The following is a 24,402-nucleotide window of genomic DNA, read 5'->3' as shown; positions in this document are numbered from 1 at the left end:
TGTTAGATTCTTGATAGATCTGTATTATCTCTTCAAACATTGAGGATATATTGGTCTGCATTTTGTAGTAGCTATTATCTTTAGTTGTTTATTCCTTAATGGACAGAATTATATTTTCCTGCTACATAGTTATGTCTCATCATCATTGACTGCCTTTGTGCTTTTTGCCATTGTGTTTTACTTTCCAGTGTGTTTTACTTTCCCTGATGGCTCAGATGGTAAAGAATCCACCTGCAATGCAGGAGACCAGGGTTCAGTCCCTGGGTCTGAAAGATCTCCTAGAGAAGGGCATGGCTATTCACTCTATTATTCTCACCTGCCTTGCCTAAAGAATTCCAAGGACAGAGGAGCCTGGTGGGCTACAGTCCACAGTTGCGTCACGAAGAGTTGGACACAACTGACTGGCTAATACTTATGTTCATATGCAGCAATCAAACAGTTTTTCCTTAAATGTCTCCTCATCACGTTTTGGCTTTCATAATGATTTCTTTTCATTTTGGTTTTTGATGTGAAGAAAAGCTCTAAACTGATTTTACTAAACTAATAACTTGTGCAACATTTTTTATTGACAAAAGACACTCATGAGGATGCATGGTACAGAAGCAAAACTATGCAAACTGCTTCTGTAAATGAAGGAAAATACAGAGTCAAGAGAAAATGCCAGGCCTTCCAAGCTGGTAAATGAGAATCAAATAAACTAATTTCTCTTGTTTCCTCTATAAGTACCTATAGCAAAGGCTGAGGGATCTAATCAAGTTGACTATAAGTAGCTGAAAAGGATTTTGGATGTCCTGGGCCTATATAGGCAGTAATAGGTTTCCAAACTAAGATATAAAGTGACTTAGAAAAAGTTATTTTTATCAAAGATCTGTATAAAACAAAACTAGATTCAGTTCAGTTCAGTCACTCAGTCGTGTCCAACTCTTTGTGACCCCATGAATCGCAGCACGCCAGTCCTCCCTGTCCATCACCAACTCCTGGAGTTCACTAAGACTCAAGTCCATCGAGTCAGTGATACCATCCAGCCATCTCGTCCTCTGTCGTCCCCTTCTCCTCCTGCCCCAAATCCCTCCCAGCATCAGGGTCTTTTCAAATGAGTCAACTCTTCGCATGAGGTGGCCGAAGTACTGGAGTTTCAGCTTTAGCATCCGTCTTTCCAAAGAAATCCCAGGACTGATCTCCTTCAGAATGGACTGGTTGGATCTCCTTGCAGTCCAAGGGATTCTCAAGAGTCTTCTCCAACACCACAGTTCAAAAGCATCAATTTTTCGGCGCTCAGCCTTCTTCACAGTCCAACTCTCACATCGATACATGACCACAGGAAAAACCATAGCCTTGGCTAGATGGACCTTTGTTGGCAAAGTAATGTCTCTGCTTTTGAATATGCTATCTAGGTTGGTCATAACTTTCCTTCCAAGGAGTAAGTGTCTTTTAATTTCATGGCTGCAGTCACCATCTGCAGTGATTTTGGAGCCCAAAAACATAAAGTCTGACACTGTTTCCACTGTTTCCCCATCTATTTCCAATGAAGTGATGGCACCAGATGCCATGATCTTCATTTTCTGAATGTTGAGCTTTAAGCCAACTTTTTCACTCTCCTCTTTCACTTTCATCAAGAGGTTCTTTAGTTCCTCTTTACTTTCTGACATAAGGGTGGTATCATCTGCATATCTGAGGTTATTGATATTTCTCCTGGCAATCTTGATTCCAGCTTGTGCTTCTTCCAGCCCAGCATTTCTCATGATGTACTCTGCATATAAGTTAAATAAGCAGAGTGACAATATACAGCCTTGACGTACTTCTTTTCATATTTGGAACCAATCTGTTGCTCCATGTCCAGTTCTAACTGTTGCTTCCTGACCTGCATACAGATTTCTCAAGAGGCAGGTCAGGTGGTCTGGTATTCCCATCTCTTTCAGAATTTTCCACAGTTTACTGTGATCCACACAGTCAAAGGCTTTGGCATAGTTAATAAAGCAGAAATAGATGTTTTTCGGGAACTCTCTTGCTTTTTCGATGATCCAGCAGATGTTGGAAATTTGATCTCTGGTTCCTCTGCCTTTTCTAAAACCAGCTTGAACATCTGGAATTTCATGGTTCACGTATTGCTAAAGCCTGGCTTGGAGAATTTTGAGCAATACTTTACTAGTGTGTGAGATGAGTACAATTGTGTGGTAGTTTGAGCATTCTTTGGCATTGCCTTTCTTTGGGATTGGAATGAAAACTGACCTTTTCCAGTCCTGTGGCCACTGTTGAGTTTTCCAAATTTGCAGGTATATTCAGTGAGGCACCTTCACAGCATCATCTTTCAAGATTTGAAATAGCTCAACTGGGATTCCATCACCTCCACTAGCTTTGTTCATAGTGATGCTTTCTAAGGCCCACTTGACTTCACATTCCAGGATGTCTGGCTCTAGGTGAGTGAGCACACCATCGTGATTATCTGGGTTGTGAAGATCTTTTTTGTACAGTTCTTCTGTGTATTCTTGCCACCTCTTCTTAATATCTTCTGCTTCTGATAGGTCCATACCATTTCCGTCCTTTATTGAACCCAACTTTGCATGATGGCTTGGATTACTGTGATATTGAATGGTTTGCCTTAGAAACGAACAGAGATCATTCTGTCGTTTTTGAGATTGCATCCAAGTATTGCATTTCAGAATCTTTCGTTGACCATGATGGCTACTCCATTTCTTCTAAGGGATTCCTGCCCACAGTAGTAGATATAATGGTCATCTGAATTAAATTCACCCATTCCAGTCCATTTTAGTTCGCTGATTCCTAGAATGTTGACGTTCACTCTTGCCATCTCTTGTTTGACCACTTCCAATTTGTCTTGATTCATGGACCTGACATTCCAGGTTCCTATGCAATATTGCTCTTTCAGCATCAGACCTTGCTTCTATCACCAGTCACATCCACAACTGGATGTTGTTTTTGCTTTAGCTCCATCCCTTCATTCTTTCTGGAGTTATTTCTCCACTGATCTCCAGTAGCATATTGGGCACCTACTGACCTGGGGAGTTCCTCTTTCAGTATCCTATCATTTTACTTTTTCATACTATTCATGGGGTTCTCAAAGCAAGAATACTGAAGTGGTTTGCCATTCCCTTCTCCAGTGGACCACATTCTGTCAGACCTCTCCACCATGACCCACCTGTCTTGGGTGGCCCCACGCAGCATGGCTTAGTTTCATTGAGTTAGATAAGGCTGTGGTCCGTGTGATCAGATTGACTAGTTTTCTGTGATTATGGTTTCAGTGTGTTTGCCCTCTGATGCCCTCTCGCAACACCTACCGTCTTACTTGGGTTTCTCTTACCTTGGATGTGGGGAACTAGATTAGCATACATTAAATGAAGCTAGCTACAAGGCAAAATGATATAATAACAAAAAAAAGAATTCTTGTACTCTCCAAATTTGAAAATCTAAACAATTATGACAATTAATTGACCATTCCAATTAATCTCATCCTCATTAAGACAGGAATTGTAAAACACATTTAGGAAAATGTGTAAGCATGCCATAGGCTGGGAAAATACATTTGCAATCTGACAAAGGACATGTATCCAGAATATATAAAGAATTCTGACAAACACACAACAAAAAGGCAACCTAATTTTTAAAATGAGCAAGGGATTTGAACAGACACTTGACAAAAGAAAACATGCGTTATATGCATGAAGAGTTTCCCACACTAGTCATCAGGGAAATGGAAACAAAAATCACGGTGAGATAATTTTCCACACCTACTTGAAGGGCACCAAACTACAAAAGACAATGTCAACTGCTGGCGGGGATGTAAAGCAACTAGAACTTGTGTATATTCCTGGTGAAAATGAAAATGGTAGAACCACTTTGGAGAATGACTTGGAAGTTTCTTAGAAAGTTAAGCATAAGCTTAATGTATGACCTGTCAGTTCCATTTCTACCCAGTCCTCAGCACTCCCATGTTACTTTCCCTTCTCCCAAATATTTCAGATTTTTCTTTAACTATTTTCATCATTCTTCTATTCCTTCTTTTTCCATCCCAGATGAATTCTTCATTAATTCACCATTAAGAAAGTAATTTCTTCCACATTCATTCTAGGATGATACAAAACAAGCATGATTTCAAATTAGCTGTATATTTTGCCAGAATAAGATGGCAACTATTTTCTGAAAGCTATAAATATTAGTTTTATGTCAGAGTAACAATAAAAATGGAACATATACCAATATAAAAGAGACAATATTAAGATTTAAAATACATTTTCACTTATGAATAGTATTTTTCATGCCTTCAACAATAGAAAGAAAATTATATCATAGTCATTTGAAAAATTCATTTATTATATACCAATATACACTTTCTGTAATAAAAAAAAGCTTCCCAATATATTGAACCATCTTATAAATGAAATAAGAAAATAAAATTTTCATCTGTTTATAAATGGGGCTAAATTAACCAGTACAATATACCATATGTATGCCTGTCCTGCAGTCTATGTGAACTCTAATCCTGAAAATGGCCATGAGAAAAAACCGACACCTTATTATTTGGCACTGTAGTATTGCTCTTGAATATAATTTTACATGTTGATACTTTCAAGTGAGTCATTTCAAACTTAAAGCATTCAAAATATATACAGATTTTATAGCTTTTCAGTTTTTTGGATCAATTCATTGTATGTACATTTAAATACATTCAGATCAAACATTTTTAACACTCAGAAGGCACCTTTTTTCCATTTTCTATTTTGATACTCTGTTTAGATGGATTGAAAATAGAACTATATCTTCAAAATGCTATTTGGTAAATAATAGTAAGTCAGAAGTCATGATAGTTTCTAGTAATGCTCAATTTCCCTAACAAAGTGCACCATTTTACAACATTATGCCTCTAGAGAATAATACATAAAACAAATATATATTTAAGTAAGGCACATTCCAGCAAAAACTATTGAAATACGATTTAATATTATCATACTTACATAACACCTGTATTCATACTAGGCTATACTAAAATATACAACAAATGTGCTTGCTACTGATTGAGAGAAAAAAGGAGCAAACTCTAGAAATTCTAGGCAATGAGTACTAATTTTTAAATCCATTTCATGTAACTATGTTGTAAAAGTGAGCAAGAATAGTAATTTGCATCTCTTTGTAGTGTTAGCACTTTTGTTTTTATAGAGAATAGCTCAACATTGTATTGAATAGCAAATCAATGTTAGCAAACACCTATTCAAGCTAAAATGAACTAAATCCTATTTTAGACCTGCTAAATTAAAAGAACTACCTTAGTATTGATAATGCAAATAGGGAACTCATTTTCTTGTAGATGATTATGGTAATATGTAAACACTGAAGAAGAGCATTACCAAACTATTCAATGTATCACTCAGGTTTCAAATTTAAAATATGCCCAATAGACAAATACAAACATGTGGACTTTTGAGCCTAACAACTCAATTCCCTACCCCTACCCCCAATAACATAAACGTTTGACTGTGAAGAGAAAACTACACGTGTAAAAAATAAAAATCAAATGTACCATACATTAAAATTCTGATAACTACAGAATAAGATTATATACATAAACATAAAGCAATCACAGTTTCCTGCACTGAATGTTTATCAAATAAAAATGTATTAAACAATACTGGGTAGTGTAGCTCCACATGAATAGTGGTATTCTAAAAATTCTGAATGAAAATGGAAGACGAGAGGGAGGGCATTGTTCAATGACAAAAGTATGACAAGAGGACTGCGAATAACATTAATAAACAAATGCTTCCAGAACATTCAGTAGAGTGATAAGCATTGTTTTGCTGGTGCTCTATAATTTCAATAAAGCCCCTCTCTATGTTTCATAGGATGTTTTAATATTTACAGAAGAATGATTGAATGAAGAAGTCACTAATTTAATGTCACGAGTGGGATGGGCAAAATTTTCTGTTAGTGTCGAACATAAAATGCTCCAGCCTGGTGTCTGATCATTCATGTGACTTGTAGAGACAGTTCATAATATATGTCTTTTGCCTCTGTCATTAAATAGACTTGGAGTATTTGGTGCAAGATTGAGGGAAGGCATTAAGTGGTGATAGCTTTGCCATCAGGGCATTTTTGCTTGATGTTCTGAGAATACAGAAATTTGGTACTTTTGGGGGGAGAGGGAAAAGGGTATTATCTGATGATCATTACATGCAGCTACCTTTATTCTGCATACGCAGATGCAAAAATATATCATCGCACACTGCTCTAGTAAAACCTGGGTGGAAATGTGCACCACAGATTTTAAATATATAAACAGCCATTTGTGACAAAAATGATGATTTTCTCTTCTGTAGGTGCTTGGTAATATTGCTGGTAAACATCTTTGGAATCTTCCTGTTACTTCCTATGAATAACATTCCAAACAAGATAACTAAAATGTCTTTGGGAGCATAATTGGTAACCATCTCCAACAGGAAAAGATAGTATTTTTCCTTGGGTTAGTGATGCTTGGAATATGGGGGATTGTAAATCCAGTCAATTATAATGAGTGCCATGCTTCCCATCATGAAGATGATGCCAACCACGAAGAAAATAAAAGCCTGTAAGTCAGAAAGAACTTGTTAGGGAACACAGAAATTATACTTCCTTAGTACAGTTTCCTTAGTACAGTTTGCTTATATAAGTTGTTTACTTAAGACAGCCATTTGATTTGCATATTGAATTGTATTATTCTTATAGCTGCTCATGCCTAGCAGTTAATCAATTTAGAACCCTACCTTGGGAAAGAGGGTAAGAATACAATAGTAGAGAGATTTAACCCAAATGTTCAATATAGAAAAATGGTTGATTGATTTGGTACATAAAATAATGGAATATCCTGTAATCCTTACAAACCAAGTAATAGAAAAAGATTAGATGACTTACGGAGTGCTCACAATCTTTTAGGTGAATAGGGGCAGGTTATAAAAGAGTAGCATGTATGATAGGATTACATTTTTTTTGAAAACAAACAAAAACAAAGCCTAATGGCACTAGTGGTAAAGAACCCCTGCCAATGCAGGAGACATAATATGAAATGCAGGTCTGATCCCTGGGTCGAGGTGATCCCCTGGAAGAGGGCATGGCAACCCACTGCAGTGTTCTTGCCTAGAGAATCCCCAGAGGACAGAGGAGCGTGGCAGACTACAGTCTATGAGGTCACAAAGAGTCAGACATGACTGAAGAGGCCTGAGCATGCACGCATTATAATGTACATGGCATATTTCTTGAAAAAAAAAAGCCTCAAGGTATATATGTGTGTATTAATATGTAATTTCATATACATATACTAGTTTTTCCAGTAGTCATGTATGGATGTGAGAGTTGGACTATAAAGAGGGCTGAGCGTAGAAGAATTGATGCTTTTGAAACTGGTGTTGAAGAAGACTCTTGAGAGTCCCTTGGACTGCAAGGAGATCCAACCAGTCCATCCTAAAGGAAATCAGTCCTGGGTGTTCACTGGGGGGTCTGATGTTGAAGCTGAAACTCCAATACTTAAGCCACCTGATTCGAAGAGCTGACTCATTTGAAAAGACCCTGATGCTGGGAAAGGCTGAAGGTAGGAGAAGGGGACGACAGAGGATGAGATGGTTGGATGGCATCACCGACTCAATGGACATGAGTTTGGGTAGGCTCTGGGAGTTGGTGTTGGACAGGGAGGCTTGGCGTGCTGCAGCTCATGGGGTCGCAAAGAGTCGGACACGACTGAGAGACTGAACTGAACTGAACTGAACATAAACGTATATGCCTATACTTGTAATATACCTGTAATTACATAAACATTAATATTTCACAATTTTAGCACTAAAAGGGGCCTTATAGACCACCACATAGATAGACTTCCTAATTTTACATAAAAAGAAACAGCGACTGAAATCTTTTTTCACTAAGAAGGATTTGGGATATAATTCTATTCACTTTTATATCTGGTCAGACTGAAAAAGTGACTTACCAAGGTCCCAGTGCTATAAAAGTCGAAACAGAATGGACTACATAGAGTGGAAATCTGGGGGCAAGATGATGGGAGGAGCTTTTGATACCAACCTTTCCTAAAGCCCCCAAACCATCCTGAGAGGAGAACGACTCACAGGCAAAATTCAGGGTCAGTGAGTCAGAGGCACTTTTCAAGCCTTAATACAAGACTTCATTAAGCAGTCTTCAGTTCAGTTCATTCACTCAGTCGTGTCTGACTCTTTGAGACCCCATGAATCGCAGCACGCCAGGCCTCCCTGTCCATCACCAACTCCCAGAGTTCACTCAGACTTCACGCCCATCGAGTCAGTAATGCCATCCAGCCATCTCATCTTCGGTTGTCCCCTTCTCCTCCTGCCCCCAATCCCTCCCAGCATCAGAGTATTTTCCAATAAGTCAACTCTTTGCATGAGGTGGCCAAAGTACTGGAGTTTCAGCTTTAGCATCATTTCTTCCAAAGAACACCCAGGACTGATCTCCTTCAGAATGGACTGGTTGGATCTCCTTGCAGTCCAAGGGACTCCCAAGAGTCTTCTCCAACACCACAGTTCAAAAGCATCAGTTCTTCGGTGCTCAGCCTTCTTCACAGTCCAACTCTCACATCCATACATGACCACAGGAAAAACCATAGCCTTGACATTAAGCAGTCTTAGATAATATTTAATATTGAAGAACAATTATTTCTAGTATACATTTTTGTAGTACTATTGTGGGAAAGAAATATATACTCCCCAGGTTAATAGGACTATAAATTATATGGAAAGAGACTAACTGGACAGCAGATGGTTCTGTTCTTGGTCCACAGGGGACAACAAGGTACTGAGGAGGGGAAAACAAAAGCAACATTTTTTGCCTCACAAACCTAATGACTGTGACCAAAATGTTTATATTTTTTCATAACACTGCTAAGGAGCCTAATTCCTTCCTGCATGTTTTTCTGTAGATAGTGCAACAATAGCTTGGTGGTAGAAACTATTATAAATGTATGCCTGTGGGCAAACTCCACTAGCATTTGACAGGTAGGAAGGATTTAGCACAAGCTATTTAATATGTGAAGAGAAGAAATCCCAGAATCATCTCAGTGCTAAAAATCTACACCTCCTTCTTTTCCACCAGAGTTCCAGCCCTCTTTGATTTTCGGTTGTTGTGCATCGATTCAGTTTTTGGAACATGTGCATGCATTTCCTGGTTTACTCTAAGTAGTGGAAACTTACAGGGAGAAATTGTAAACCTTACTTACCCCGACCTTTTGGGGTGACCTAAGAGGTTCTTTCTTGACAAGTTTAAGATAGAAAACTGCTGGAAGGATGAAGATCAGCATAGTGGCAGAAGAAGCCCCTGAGGAGAGACATGGGACAAGTCAGTCTTACTCAACAGGCAGAGATGAAAGGGCATACACTCAAAAGAAACCAAGTCTAAAACTACCCTTAGCAAAGCACAAAAAGCACTACAAGCTCACGGTTTATTGTTCAGTCACTTAGTCATGTCCAACTCTTTGTGACTCCAGGGACTGCAGCATGCCAGGCTTCCCTGTCCTCCACTATCTCCCGGAGTTTACTCAAACTCATGTCCATTGAATTAATGATGCCATCCAACCATCTCATCCTCTGTCGCCCTCTTCTCCTGCCCTCAATCTTTCCCAACATCAGGGTCTTTTCCAATGAGTTGGCTCTTCGCATCAGATGGCCAAAGCATTAGCCCGTGGATGTTTTTTCAAAACAAAATATATTTATAAATAAAATTAAAATGCACCTAACATCATAGCTGCCTAGTAGATATACATCATACACAATAAACAACAAAAAGGCTGAGTGTTATAGATTTATAGGAAATTAGTAATATAAACACATACTAAGGAAGCTGAATTCCTCACACACCCTTCTGATCCACTTCTAACTTTTCATGTTGCTTGCACCTGTGTTTTTGTATTGTTTTATAAAATTTTATATTGTACTTAAAATGTGAGTAAACCCTCAAATCAGCAGAATGGAAAATTAAACATATTAATGGGTCACCCAGTTAATAGAAATGATATGTTTACAAAGTCAATCTCCTCTTTCTCCAAAGATATCCTTTAATGCTCAGCTGATATTTACAGACCACTTAAGTAGAATCTACCTTCTTTCCTCTTTTTTTTTCCTTGATGCAGAGTTAAGACCTCAGCCCAAACCCTGGGTTCACTCCAACATATGATTTGACTTCTGTAGGGCTAAGTTGCATTGTTTGTCAGAAAAGACAGCTAGATTAGATGACCTATAAGGTAGGTTTTAGCACCAACATTTTCTGGTCCTGTCCATCAAGTCCAGTGTCACCTGGGAGGAAGGGATAGTGACCAACTGGAGCCCAGTTGGGCTACTAGGAATTCTAGGAGCCTGAGATGGACTGAGATCCTTGACCTCCCATCACTGGTTCCCTGCTCTCCATTTAAGGACAGCTCGAATTGACTAAATAAAAGCCTTTTGGAAACTTACCTATGAATCCAAAGATGTATTTTATAGTTGGCACAAGGATGACCAAAACATTATTAAGGGCAATAATTATGGCTGCAATCAGGAAATGCCTTATCCAGCTGAATGGTCTTTTGGGAAATAACAGTGTGGTCACTGATGTGCGAATCTGCAACAGGAAAGTTCAAAGGCAAGGTCAGTGTTGTTTTTTATTGAAAGTTCAGTTGCAATGTTATGTTAGATTCAAGTACACGCAAATTGATTCAATTATACATATATATTTTACATATTTATACATGTACATGTATATTACATATATTTTTATATATATTAACATATTCAATTATACATATAATTATACATATTTATGTATGACTATATATATTCTTTCAGATTCTTTTCCATTATAGATTATTACAAGATATGGACTGCAGTTTCCTCTGATACACAGTAGGTCCTTGTTAGTTATCTATTTTATATGCAGTAGTGTATATATGTTGATCCCAAACACCTAATGTATTTCCCCTCCCACTCCCACTATCACCTTTGGGTCTCTGCTTTGTTTTCATCTACTTTTTCAAATATTCTTATCCCTCTAAAGCATTTTCTTTACCCCCAGAAAAGATCTTGATGCTGATATTTTTTCCAAAAATTTAAAAAATTGTGGTAAAGTACAGATAACGTAAAATGTATCATCTTAACCATTTAAAAGACTCTAGTTCAGTGGTATTAGGTGCATTCATATTGTTGTGTAAGTTTGATGCTGATTTTTGATGTTTGGGAGGGAATCACTTTTCCTTGGCAATCTATCTTGTGCTCACTTTGTCAGTTTTCAGAATTTTTTTCTTGAAAACAATCTCAGTCAGAAAGAGACAAAAGAACAGATAAGATATATAATTCAGAGACACAGAAAAACCCCTGTTGATTTCTAATTATGTCTCATCAGCCCAGATTAAGTATGAAGGGCAAGCACTGAATTTATTTGCATATGATTGTGAGCAGAACTTTTATCAACCTGGCATCTCTTCAATTCACACTTTATTTAACATTTTTACCACCTGGTATTTTAAGAAACATGATACTTTTTGTGTTTACTTCTTTCTCCCCCCCCACCCCCGCCACCCCATCACCTCCCCCTCTCCCAGTATAGATTATAAGTGCACAAAAGGCAGAGGAAAAGACCTAACAATCTTAACATTCCTCAGAGTTTCTATCTTAGTGTCTCACATGCAGAAGGCACCAATAAATGTTGATGAATTGAACAGAACAAATCTTTCCCCTCCCTTCAGGATTCTTCTGAGATTTCAGTCCTATTGCAGCAGCTGAAATAAGTAGGTAAAGGGTCAGGGAGGCTCCAATCGTAGCGTGAGCTCAAGTTACCCTGATGTAACTGGATGAAAAAATCCTTGTGGGTAGAGGGAGGGAGAGCCTTTTATGTTTGTACAGCTTAACAAAGTTGAAAATATTCTTATCTTTGGAATCTTTTGGAAGACACTTTTGGACTTAGTGGAATTAGTTTATTGGCTTTGCAATAAATGAGCACTTCAGTTAAGCTAGGACTTCTAATTTTTAGAAATGTGGAATTGATTTTCACTTTAAACTTTTGCTTCTGAAGTCTCTTAATAGTGCGAAGATTGGAATTCACTGAAAAGAGAGAAAAGTAAAATATATTTTGCAGCACACATACAAATAACAAAAACTCTGAGTTCAGTTGCCTCAGTGTCTAATGTAGCATTCTTTTCATGCCAGTCCACAAAAAATTAAAGCCATCTGTTTAGGTTTAAAAGGCAGTTTCATTTCCAGAATGGCAAATCTGCATAGTCTCTGCAAACAGTTTAAGAGTGAGTTTGTAATGGATTTAAAAAATTGGATGAGTGAAAATTACACAACTCTGAAAAGTAGACTGAGGAAACCAAAAGGTTTGACTTTGTTTTTCCCAATAGTTTATAATTCTACATTATGTCTGACAATTAGTGCTTATTCAATGCTGTCCAAACTTAGACGCTTAAAATAAGCTTTCTGTGGTTTTAAGGATTTATTTGTCTGAAAGTGATAAAGTTACAGCATAAACAAGTAGAATACAGGTTATTTTCAGACAGGGGGTCACATGTTTGTGCTTTTTAGTCCTTTGTTGTAATAATGCCTTTAATTGTTTAAGCTAAGTTAGCAAGCCTATATGTACTGGGTGTCTGAATGTAAATAAATACAGTTTCCTAAGATCTCATGGCTCTCAGAAACATTACAATTTGGCTTAATGATGTAAGAGTACAGAAAGTTTACAGGAATAATGGTTGAAATAAATGGTGAAATCTTGTGCTTCAGAATGAACAAGGAATAACAAAATCCTAAAAAGAACTGAAGGCGTATAGAGTTGTCCATGCATTCCTAAAATGGGAGACAGGGCAAAGAGGGAGATGGGAGATTGCTGGTGGTGGTAGGTGGTGGAAAAAATAGAATGAAACTTGCTAGTCATTCCACATTGGAGAAGGAAATGGCAACCCACTCCAGTGTTCTTGCCTGGAGAATCCCAGGGACGGGGGAGCCTGGTGGGCTGCCGTCTCTGGGGTCGCACAGTTGGACACGACTGAAGCGACTTAGCAGCAGCAGCAGCAGTCATTCCACATAAGAACACTGCCTTGCAGGGTGAGCCTGGAATCTTGAGGTCCCCAGCAGCTCTATTTACCTATGTCAGGACAGAGGTGACTCTGGCTTATTACTGACTTATCTCAGTGTCCTTTTCTCTACTGACACAAACTGATAAGAACCTGGAAATGTGGGTCGGATACTGTGGGGATGAAAGGCCCCCCGAGTGATTCCAGACAAGTTCCATGCAGCTCTAGAGAAAACATTTCCAGATTTAATGTTCCGAACAAGAGCCTATTAGGAGGTACTGTGTTTTAATATGGGGGCTCAATGGGAAAGTCATAAATGTGGCGGCCAACTGGAAAGCGGGAGACTTCGTTCTCAACTCTAAAAAAAAAAAATCCATTCTATTGCTTAGAAGTGAACCACACTTCACTTTGCAGGATTGTGTAGGACAAAGAGTGTAGGAGATACCGATGGTCACTGTGCTATTCCAGACACAGAAACATCTGCAATATTTCTATGCCTACATCCATATTCACTTCGAAACAGGAAATCTGAAGGCAATATAAGTGAAAAGAATGGTTTTACTAAAATAAAATGAAATAGAAGTAGCTAGAGGATCCGAGACATGATCTCTCTTTTTCCTTAAAGAGAAAAAGGTGCAGAGAGTAGAATTTGAGTCTCTGTGTTTTTTCTGTTTTTCATGAAAATGTGTGCCTTTTATGCATAAAGAGAAGCACAAGTTGAAAATGTCAGTTCCATAATAGACAACCCAGCCCCATATCACCTTCTCCAGCTAAGAAAGAAAAAATGTTGAGCAGCTTGTGGAAAAACTAACCTTAATTCTCTTTATTTGTTCAATAAACACTTTGTGCCTTTTCTAAGAAGGAAAATGCTATCTGGAAAAAAGAAAGATAATAAATGGAGAGATAAAAGGAAAACCCAACCACAACTGACAACAAAACCCTTGTTATCTCTTCTTGGGCTCCTAAGAAAAATGATCAACATATTTGTTGAAAAATGGAGAATACCAAAAATACCTAAAACTGATAGATTTTAATCCAGATTAAATCTAATCCATTTAAGGTTTTGCTTGCTTTATTATTTATGTGTGGGGATGCCAAAACAAAGTAAATAAACATATTGGTCAAGAGTTTCTTAATTCAAAGAAGCTCATCAGGAGAACCACACTATTTGACTCAGCATGCGTCACATGGAAAATTTTGGTTCGAAATTGGAAGAAACTAAGAAATGCAGCACAACCAATTTCTATCATTTTGGGAGAGAAGTGACTAAAATGCAGCCTGAATGAATTTGGCTGGGGCAAGGAGGCCAAACTCGCTTTTATGTCATCCATCAAAACATGGAGGCTTGGTTCAGGTAGCCAAGATCCTCACTCGAACTGTAGTTCATGGCAGATGTTGGCAAGGGAAGAGTCTATGTCTTTTTTGCTAGAAAAGGCAGTTCATACAACTTAAGAAAAGGCAAGCTTCATTTGGAGATGGTCTTCCTTAGCAAACATGGTTGAGCTCATCCTATGCCATTCACTGGACATACCCCTAACCTCTAGGGGAAAATGTGGACAATTATATAGACCATCTCAGTGTAACACTGTAAGGGTGAGGCAGATTTACAAACAAAATGTTTCATAACTGCTAATGTTGAATGAAAATACATATTGAAGGATAGCTGTTAGTTATGCTTTCTGAAATTTGATTCTAATGATCAATTTTGGTTTTAATGGATGGGAAATGCTTCCAGACCACAACGGGAGATACATCTAATGGGAAATGTGTTGCCATTCTTGATGGACAGATTTGTGCCAGCGCCTTATCTGTTATACAGGGGAAGAATTTCTATGGTCAGTCTGGATTGTTAATGTCAAAGTGAAATGATCATCACCAAATGAAAGGCTAACTTCTACTTCCCATGATTATGACTGCAGCCATCAGTGTCATCTGTGAGCCATGTATTAGCTCAACTGTTACCAGCTAGCTGGGTAACCCAACCAAGTCCATTAATCTCCTGAGACCTCGTCTTGAAAGCACCACATTTAGGTCTTATGAATAAAAAATAATGCAGAGGCATGTAACAGATTTCTTTTATAAAATGCTTTGATTCAACAATGATATGAGTGCCCACTGTGAGCCAAAATTTCATCAGGAATATCTTTACACACAAAAAGAAGGGTTCCACATATTCTTTTCTTGGCGGATGTTGTTTGCTTGAAAATTTTACCCTATGGTACAGCTTCTGTGTACAGCTGTCTTCTCCCTTATACCTACAATGGGGCTGATTTTAGGCTAAAGCTGTGTGCATGACATTTGAAATACTTTCAGATAAATGAGAGACAAGACATTATTTAAAAGTAAACTCTTAGCTGCCGTTGTAATAAAGATCTGATTTCATGCACTCATGAAGAAGGAATGTGCCAACAAATATTTCAGCGCACAAGCTGCATTTAAAGTGACCGCAGTATCATTATATGACTAGCCCTCATCTGTTTGGCCCTGTATGGAACATTCTGTACAGGACAGCGCTGACTACTGTGCTGCTAATTTTCCCCCTAAAATGAATGGTAAATTCAGTGTTTATGAAAGGAGGGAGAGTTGGCAGGAAAGTGCAGACTTGTGTTTCTCCATAGGTAGTGGTTTTAACTTGTAATTCAAGTCTCCACAACCAGCCCTGCTCTATGATCCTGCAACAACTGACCCCAGTGATAAATGCCACGAAGGGACTGTCCCAATATCAGTCCGGCAAGAGGGTATGTATCAGTCTTAGAAGCATTAAAGAGATATATGATGGATAACATAACTACTTTTTTAAAGGAAATTTGGTTGTAGTGTGTCATTTACTTAACATGAATCTCCTTCTCATTCACCTTTAAGAATCAGATTAAATAGGGTGACTTTTGAATGTTAAGGTAGCATAATAGCACTAGGAGGCAAAAAAAAAAAAAGAAATATCTACAGAACTGTGGTAAAAATGCAATATAATCTGAAAGTGAATGTGGTTTTGGCTTTCAAACTTCAAAAGTTGTATGAATTACTACTCATTTCTACTAATCTATAAGAGAGAAGCTCAAGATCTGCTTTTTTAAATTTTAGTTTAAAAATAAATTTCAATCTCAATAAAACCATAAAACAAATAAATACATAGAAATAAATTTGGTGATTTTTTTTTCCCTACATTTGAAAAGTACTTCAGTTCAGTTCAGGTCAGTCACTCATTCGTGTCTGACTCTTTGCGACCCCATGAATTGCAGCATGCCAGGCCTCCCTGTCCATCACCAACTCCCGGAGTTCACCCAAACTCACGTTCATCAAGTTGGTGATGCTATCTAGCCATCTCATCCTTTGTCGTCCCCTTCTCCTCCTGCCCCCAACCCCTCCCAGCATCAGAGTCTTTTTCAATGAGTCAAGTCTTCGCAGGAGGTGGCCAAAGTATTGGAATTTCAGCTTAGCATTTAAAAATACTTGTTCTATGGAATTCCCTGGCAGTCCAATGATTCGGTCTCTGTGCTTTCACTGCCAGGGATATGGGCTTGATTCCTGGTCGATGAACTAAAATCTACCAAGCTGGGTGGCTTGGCCAAAATATTTTTTAACTTTTAATAAGCAAATAAATAATAAAAACTAAAAACACTTGCTGTATCTACATAGCACATAGTCAGTAGGTTCAAAAGGCTATATAAAATATAATGTTCTCGGGAATTGCATTTTAATTGAATCCACATCAAGTCAGAGTGTATGTACTAATCTATATAGTCAAGCAGGATTCTTTTATCAAACCCAGGTACTTACAGGGAATAGCACTATGGGCACAGTTAGTGTTACTGCCACAAGGACAGCCAGGCGCACCATGAGGAGAGGGGTGTCAAATGTGTACACTTTGCTGTAAGCATGAAGCAATTCATCTTCAACTTCTCCTGCAAAGAGGAAGTGGAGAATGAGTCCACTGGTGTAGTCAGATTGGCACTGCTCACCTATGACAACGTTTTATAGGAAGAACACAGCATAGTAGGAAGAACCCAGATCTGAGAATCCAGACCTCTGCTTTTATCCTGTCTCACCTTATTAGTTGTGTGTGTGTGCTAAGTCACTTCAGTCGTGTCCAACTCTGTGTTCCTATGGACTGTAGCCCACCAGGCTCCTCTGTCCTTGGGATTCTCCAGGCAAGAATACTGGAGTGGGTTGTCATGCCCTTCTTCAGGGGATCTTCCCAACCCAGGGATCGAACCTGCCTCTGCTGCGTCTCCAGCACTGCAGGTGAATTCTTTACTGCTGAGCCACCTTGTGTGATCTTTGTTCAAATGAACAAAGGGTCCTGAAGCTTGTAAAGTTGAAGATTTAATATAAAATTGTTAAGGCTCTTCTCTGGGTCATTGACACTGTGATAACTCTGCTTTACAGAAGCATCACAAAACAGGACAGGCTGAGGTCCTCTGGTTGAAAGGGATGAAAGGACTAAGCTTTATCAGACTGTCACTCACATCTTGCCATCTCCTTCCACTCCCGCCTACCTAGTGAGGCCTGACGCAGCTTCTCCAAACCCAGTATGGAAACCCTAGGACAAATGATCTCTAACACTTTTTCAAGCTCAACAGTTATGACCCCATCATGACTCTGATAGACATATTCTTGGACTTTGTCAAGTTTATGTTTGTCTCACTGAGTTGAGACTCATTAGACTAAGTAACTGCAAGGAAATCAAACCAGTCAATCCTAAAGGAAATCAGTCCTGAATAGTCATTGGAAAGACTGATGCTGAAGCTGAAACTCCAATACTTTGGCCACCTGATGCAAAGAACTGACTCATCGGAAAAGACCCTGATGCTGGGAATGAATGAAGGCAGGAAGAGAAGGGGATGACAGAGGATGAGGTGGCTGGATGGCATCACCAACTCGATGGACTTGAATTTGAGCAAGCTCTGGTAGTTGGTGATAGACAGGGAAGCCTGGTGTGCTGCAGTCCATGGAGTCACAAAGAGTCGACACCACTGAGCAACTAAACTGAACTGAGACTAAGTAACAATGCAAAGATGAAGTAATGCCCTAAGATTAAGATGCTGCCCTTCTGGAAAACACAGTTCATTCAGGATTCCAGGCACACATGATAAGGAAATACTTATAGAATCAGATGCACTCTGATTTTCCCACTCCTTACCTCGAAATCAAAGGAGGATAAAAATACTATCAATGACATTGTCCTGACTTTCATTAATTTACAACCAGCAGAGTTTATGCCCAATCTAAACCAAAGCTTGGTTAAAAACCAAATATTAGTCAAAAAGAAAAAAACCCAAGTAAATGGTGCCCTCTCCAGCCTCTTCCTCCCCAACTTGTCTTACAATCAATTTAATTTACTGAGTCAGTCAGAAAAAAATACAAAACTATAGAGAGTTTTATTTTAAAAATATGTGTAAGTTGATAACATTGATTAATATTCATGTTTGATTCCCTGAGATTCATCTCTAAGGCCATGCTTCAGGGAAGAGAAGAACAATCCTGCTCCTTTTGTGTCCACAGAGGAAATATTTTCAGCATAATCTAATGTGACCAGAATCACTTTGTTTTTTGATAGTATGTCCCAGATTGAAAGGAATACTGTCATGTCCTGTTCACTTAGAAACCAGTCACTATAATAGAAAAGAATGAAATTAGCCAGAAAATTTGTCTAATGCTCCAGGCCTCCAGATCTGACTTGACTGGTAGACAAGAAGCAGGTTCTAACTCAAGGACTTTGTACTTTTTCTGCCATTTGCTTGTTAATTAGTTATTCTACCAAAAGAGCTTTATAACATATAGCTGAAATATCCTTTACCCCTTAAGAAAAGGAATTATGATTGAGAGGTGTTTTTTTTTTAAATATGAGGGAATTCACAAATTATTGTAAACTCTTAGGCAATCTAATTCAATTTTTCTTAAGTCATTTTCTTAGGTCAAATGAGGAGGCTAAAATAGCATGTTAATTGAGTATGTGCATCTATAGATCATGCTGTTTATTGAGAGTAATTAAAAGAATTATACCTGCCAAGTTAATGATCTATCCAACTAAGAGAATGACTTTGACAGAGTGACCTACCATAAAAGGTTAGATAACCAAAGAGGGCAGCAAGCAGATACATGACGAGCATCCCTGTGATGGAGACATTCGACACTGTTTGCATCTTCCTCCGGGACCGACTAAAAAAGATAAAGGACATTGAGCCTTGATTTTCTGAACTGATGAAAATACTACTTTTTTGAAATTTAAAAGCTAAGAAAATAATATATGTCTGTGTTGTTCATTATAAAACCACATTTTTAGTGCAGAAACATCACTTATTTAAATTTGCCTTCAAGAATTATGGAGGATTTGCTTCCATTTTTCTTAAATGCTACTTCTTCAGTTTTAGAAATAACTATTTTCCTAGAAAAGGATCAGCTTATTTTATGTTGATAAGTATGCTTGTCTATTGCATGTTTGAGAGTATAATTGACACAAGGGTCAAACTGGTTTCTAATGCAGAAAACCTTCATACTTCACAGTGAGATAGATTTAAGGGCAAGAATCCACAAGAATCAACAAAATACTCCTTCTAGGAGTCCAGACTACCTGAAAGCTTGATATTTTTACCTGGACAGCTTCTGGAAACCATTCTGGAGGCACCTGGCTGCTTAAACCATCATCAGGCCTCTGGGGTAATTGCTATCACTTCTCTTTCAGCTAAGATCAAGCGTAGATGAACTGCTACAGAGGACTTTCCAAGTAAATCAAATGGAAGTGATCTAAAAGTTTTTCAAGAAGTATATCTGAATATATGGGGCAAGTTATTGTTGTTTAGTGAGTACTGAGTATTGAAGTCTGGGTAAAGAAGATGAGAATTATTATATGACACCCTCCCCTCACGGTAAAAGAAGCAGCTGCTTAGCCAGGCCACCCTAACCATAATTTTTGGTCTGCACGGGTGTGGGTCATTTCCAGCTCGGGTGACATCTTCTTCCCACCAATTTCAAATTCAAATTCCACATGCCTGCCAAAATCCTTGCAGACATGGGCTCCTCCTCCCCCTGGACCCCTCACCTGGATCATTAGGATGAAGGAGTAGGAGAAAAGAAAACAGTGAAGGGGCTGATTCATACCTTTGTGGTTAAAGCACGTTACTGATGAGTGGTTACAGCATAAAATTTCTGTAAAGACAAAGCTCTAAACTATGCTTCTGTATAAAGCACCTTTCAACATATGAGCACATTTTCAAAGCAAGTTTAAATGTTAAAATGATGGCTGCCTTACTCTTTAAGTTCACTGTAGATAGGAAGGACCTCAGGGTGGCATACAAAAGCAAATGCTAGGATGGGAATTGCATAGGCCGTCTGAAAAACAAAGATAACACCTCATATTTAGCATTCCAACACAGAGGGCTACCTCAGGCCATCTCAGCTTCTGAAATAAAAACTCAGAGACTCCATTGCTAGACCCTTAGAGGCCTCTGGCTCTCACATACCCTGGAGTTGAAGACAAAGTATTTGGGCTGACACTTGTCATCACTGTGTGCTTCAAACTCCACTCCACTGCCATGAAGAGAGCCCTTGGCCTGGCTCTCATCGAGTCCTGCAGCATTCTGGTGGGTGTAATCCATCATGAAGTTCACACCACTACCCTCAGAGTTGTTGAGTAACATCACCACATGCGCTGGAACTGTATTGTTGAATGTCAGATTCCCAACACTGTGATCCAGAATAGGCAGAGGACAGGGTATTTGGAATTTCTTGTAAATCACCTAGACCAGATCATTAACAACAACAACAAAGAGTTAGCCCTTTGAGGAAAACAATGAAACAAAAATCCATGTGGTTGGTTTATGGGGTAGATATGAGGGAACTCTGCTGAAGATTCCTCTTAGACTAATGGATGATGGAGACTCCCTGTAGCCTCTGTTCAAAGGAAGGAGTCGGAGCTATGGTTGGCAACAAGACAGTATTTTGTGTGAATCTATCCTAAGCTTCATGCATACTCTTCCATGAGAAAGATGATCATTTTCTTGCTGCATTTCATCTCTTTCATTTCTTCGAACTAATGAAAATAGTCATCAGAAAGTCTTCCTTCCTCCTTTGCCTCTTGGGAGAAATGCTACATAAATGTTGGCATTCATGATATTAGCTGAAATTCCTCCTTTTAGAGGAGAATGGGATAGGGTGGGAAAGGATTTCTTTCTTTAATTCCCCTGTGGTCACCTTCTATTCATGGGTAGAATGAGTAAGAGAAAATGGCTGATTCTAGAGTCTATTCATTTATTTTCTGGGTCTCTTCACTTCTTCTTCCTCCACCTTTTTAAACACTGAGTTATTGTCACATTCCTGCCGAAGTGTTCCTTTTGTCCAACTATAACATCTAGTTTGCCTAGAACATACTATTAGCAATGGTATTGACATTCTAACTCAACTATATTTAAACTCATGACTATTCTTCTCTCATTCCAAATGAGAATACAAGAAACTTGCTTGTGATGCAAGAACTATTTCATGCTAATGATGTGCTTGAACAAAAATTAGGACACCATTTCAGGCGCTGAAAGCATCACGTGCCTACCAAGTTACAAGGATCATGTCAAAAATCACTTACCACACTGACAAAAAACACCATGCAAGTAAGAGAAAATCCGCTGGTATAACCAAGGTAACCTAGGAGTTAGGAAAGAAGGTGAATATGGCATCTACAATCAGCTTACCTCTTAGAATATGAAATGAAAATCAAAATGGAAAATGACTTTACCTAAATTTTTAAGAAGAGAAAGTGGAAGAATTATTCCAACAGACACAAATATGATGAGGTAGTTGCCGTTGAGATACCATTCTCTAGAAAAGAAAGACCAGAATATTAGGATCAGAAAAGACCAAGCAGGATGAGTCTATTGATGTTACAGAGAAAACAGAAGACATACCCAGTATTTTCTTCAAGTCCCATGAATGCTCTGATTACTTCAGGTAGTTCATATTTAATGATAAAGAGGTAGCTTGACATGGCTAAAAGGAAAACGTGACAGCTTAGTAGTGTTCATGGCACCAACGTCACAGGCAAGTTGTGAGAAGTCCAGGCATTGGGGAAATCCCAGCTTCTCAGTAATTCCCAGACTGAAAGAGAAGCCACCCACTGTGTATTCTGTATGCCTTCCAAGCTCTTCTTATAAATGGATATTGGGCCCTTTGGCTCTTCCCGATGGACGTTTGCCGACAGTGTCGATGCTGATGCTGTGTTAAATCCAGCTCAGATTTTCAGTGAGGCTGCAGTTTTGAAGCTTTCCTGCTAGTAGTCATCATGGCCTTACATATGTGCCTGTTTGTATCCAAAACTCAGGCAGAGGTTTGACAACCAAAGGTGTCAACCACAAGAGGGGGGGGGGGGCGGGGTGGAATTGCAAGGTGGAATTGGGTAGAGTACGTGTCAGTGTGCCCTTAGTAGGTGGACACCAGTTTAGTCCTTTGTGATCTCCAAGAGGGGCACACAATCTCAGACTGCTGATTCCCCACATTGGAGTCATACTAGATTGATAAAGAAGAAAAGTACAAGGGAGGATAGCTTCTCTAACCTTGATCAATGAAGTGTTTTTCTGTATCCTTTGTCCAAACAAGAAATCATAACAAAGTGGCAAAATGTCTTGAGCATCTCTGTAAGTGATGCACGTGTGATCTTGTACTCTTCTCAAAATTTGACCTATAAAAACGTGCAAACCCTCTCTCTGGAAAAACATTTATATAGACATGCACAATAAGATACAATTTGGGGGATTTATGCAACATCCCTTTCCAAAGTCCATCCACTCAGTGAAGAATAATACTAATTTGTTATTTCACACATGGTCAAAAGGCTCAACTGAAAATAACACTGACAAGTTTCACATTGCAAGGTTTAAGTGTGTGCTACATCCTTCTAGTGAATTTTTGCTAACACACATTTCAAGCAGCGATCCAAGTTGCAAATTGAACTATTAACAGTTTAAAATATTTCCTTAACCTCAAATAAAAGCAATAATAGTGATACAGTTCCCCATATGGTTTAGCTTTGCACGTGGCCAGCTGAAAAGCCATGTGAAAGAGGAAGATGCATTTTATTGTCTTCATTCCACAGCTGAGGATATAATGATTATGAGAGCTTAAATGACATGTCCAGTATCACACAGCTTGAAAAATGACAGACCACATCCAAAATATAAGCTCCCTAATTTCAGGCCAGTGTTTCTTCTCTATTGTGAAATGAAATGATTTTTACACTATCTGATGTGTCTTCTGTAAACATGACTTGGTTAATCTTTACAAAGACCTTGGCTAAAGCTAAATCTTACAGAAGGTAAATAGAGGAGATATTTCTGATTAACTAGTTCAGTGAGGTACCATCAATTTTAGAGCTGTTAATTGCTGACTTTCAGTGATGTCACCACTGTTAATGTGTTTGGTCTTCAAAAATTCAGAATGATCCAGACCTGTCTGGATAATGTCAACATTATTCTCCTAATGTTGAAACACCCATGGTCAGTGTTAATTTTTCAGGGGATTGAGAGAATTAAACATTCTAAACGTGGAATTGCTAAATACAGAAATACAAATGATTTCTTTTAGGCCACAATAACCATTAATCACATAGGGTAACCAAAGAGAGATTTTCAGGAATGCTGTATGAAATTTCATCTTACTCCTTTAAAGCCATATTGTGTGTGTGTGTGGTGGGGCTTGATTGAGAGACCATGCCATAGTTTATTGCATTGTTTAGAAGCATAATAGTAGCTATACTTGGAACAACAGACAATGCTGTTGCCACTCAGCCTATTGGGATCAGGGCTAAGTATGTGTATGTCCAGTTAGTTCTATGGGCCAAATAAGTATATTAGATTACCCGCAAAGGACTCCTATGACATCCTTAAATTTAAATCTCCTACTGTGAAATGCTTGATATTTAAATTGGACCTGTTCAGTAGCTAAGCCATGCCCAACTTTTGTGACCCAGTGGACTGCAGCACCCCAAGCTTCCCTGTCCTTCACTATCTACCGGAGTTTGCTCATACTCATGTCCATTGAGTCAGTGATGCCATCCAATCATCTCATCCTCGTTGCCCCCTTCTTCTCCTGCCCTCAATCTTTCCCAGCATCAGGATGTTTACCAATGAGTCACACCAGGTGGCCAAAGTATTGGAGCTTCAGCTTTAGCATCAGTCCTTCCAATGAATATTGATTTCCTTTAGAATTGATTGATTAAATCTCAATAAGGCTGAAAATTTGAACCAAATGTAAAGCAATTTATTTGGTGGAGGCTGGGGGACTTATATGCTTGGGGCTCAATGCCAGTAAAAAGAATGAAACAATTACTGCCAAATTCTACCTGGGATTGTACTCATACTATATAAAAATAT

At 38.6% G+C, this 24,402-nt stretch overlaps 1 protein-coding gene across 3 annotated transcripts in view; it reads right to left on the bottom strand.

The window, feature by feature from the left end:
• Positions 1-4,307: 4,307 nt before the first annotated feature.
• SLC38A4 (solute carrier family 38 member 4) overlaps positions 4,308-24,402 on the bottom strand; it is an 81,444-nt gene continuing 61,349 nt past the window's right edge. For all 3 annotated transcript variants that reach the window (XM_042246822.2, XM_027967422.3, XM_027967421.3), the window contains 10 exons: positions 21,943-22,024; positions 21,774-21,856; positions 21,624-21,682; positions 20,506-20,781; positions 20,295-20,374; positions 19,104-19,204; positions 16,823-16,947; positions 10,458-10,602; positions 9,227-9,324; positions 4,308-6,575 (listed from right to left, as the gene is read on the bottom strand). In XM_042246822.2, the coding sequence (XP_042102756.1) occupies positions 6,474-6,575; positions 9,227-9,324; positions 10,458-10,602; positions 16,823-16,947; positions 19,104-19,204; positions 20,295-20,374; positions 20,506-20,781; positions 21,624-21,682; positions 21,774-21,856; positions 21,943-22,024 (1,151 nt within the window). In that variant the 3' untranslated portion in view covers positions 4,308-6,473. The remainder of the gene's footprint in view (positions 6,576-9,226; positions 9,325-10,457; positions 10,603-16,822; positions 16,948-19,103; positions 19,205-20,294; positions 20,375-20,505; positions 20,782-21,623; positions 21,683-21,773; positions 21,857-21,942; positions 22,025-24,402) is intronic.

The sequence above is a fragment of the Ovis aries genome, chromosome 3, assembly GCF_016772045.2.
Source record: "Ovis aries strain OAR_USU_Benz2616 breed Rambouillet chromosome 3, ARS-UI_Ramb_v3.0, whole genome shotgun sequence".
Lineage (NCBI taxonomy): Eukaryota > Metazoa > Chordata > Mammalia > Artiodactyla > Bovidae > Ovis > Ovis aries.
This window is presented reverse-complemented; position numbering and strand designations above follow the sequence as displayed.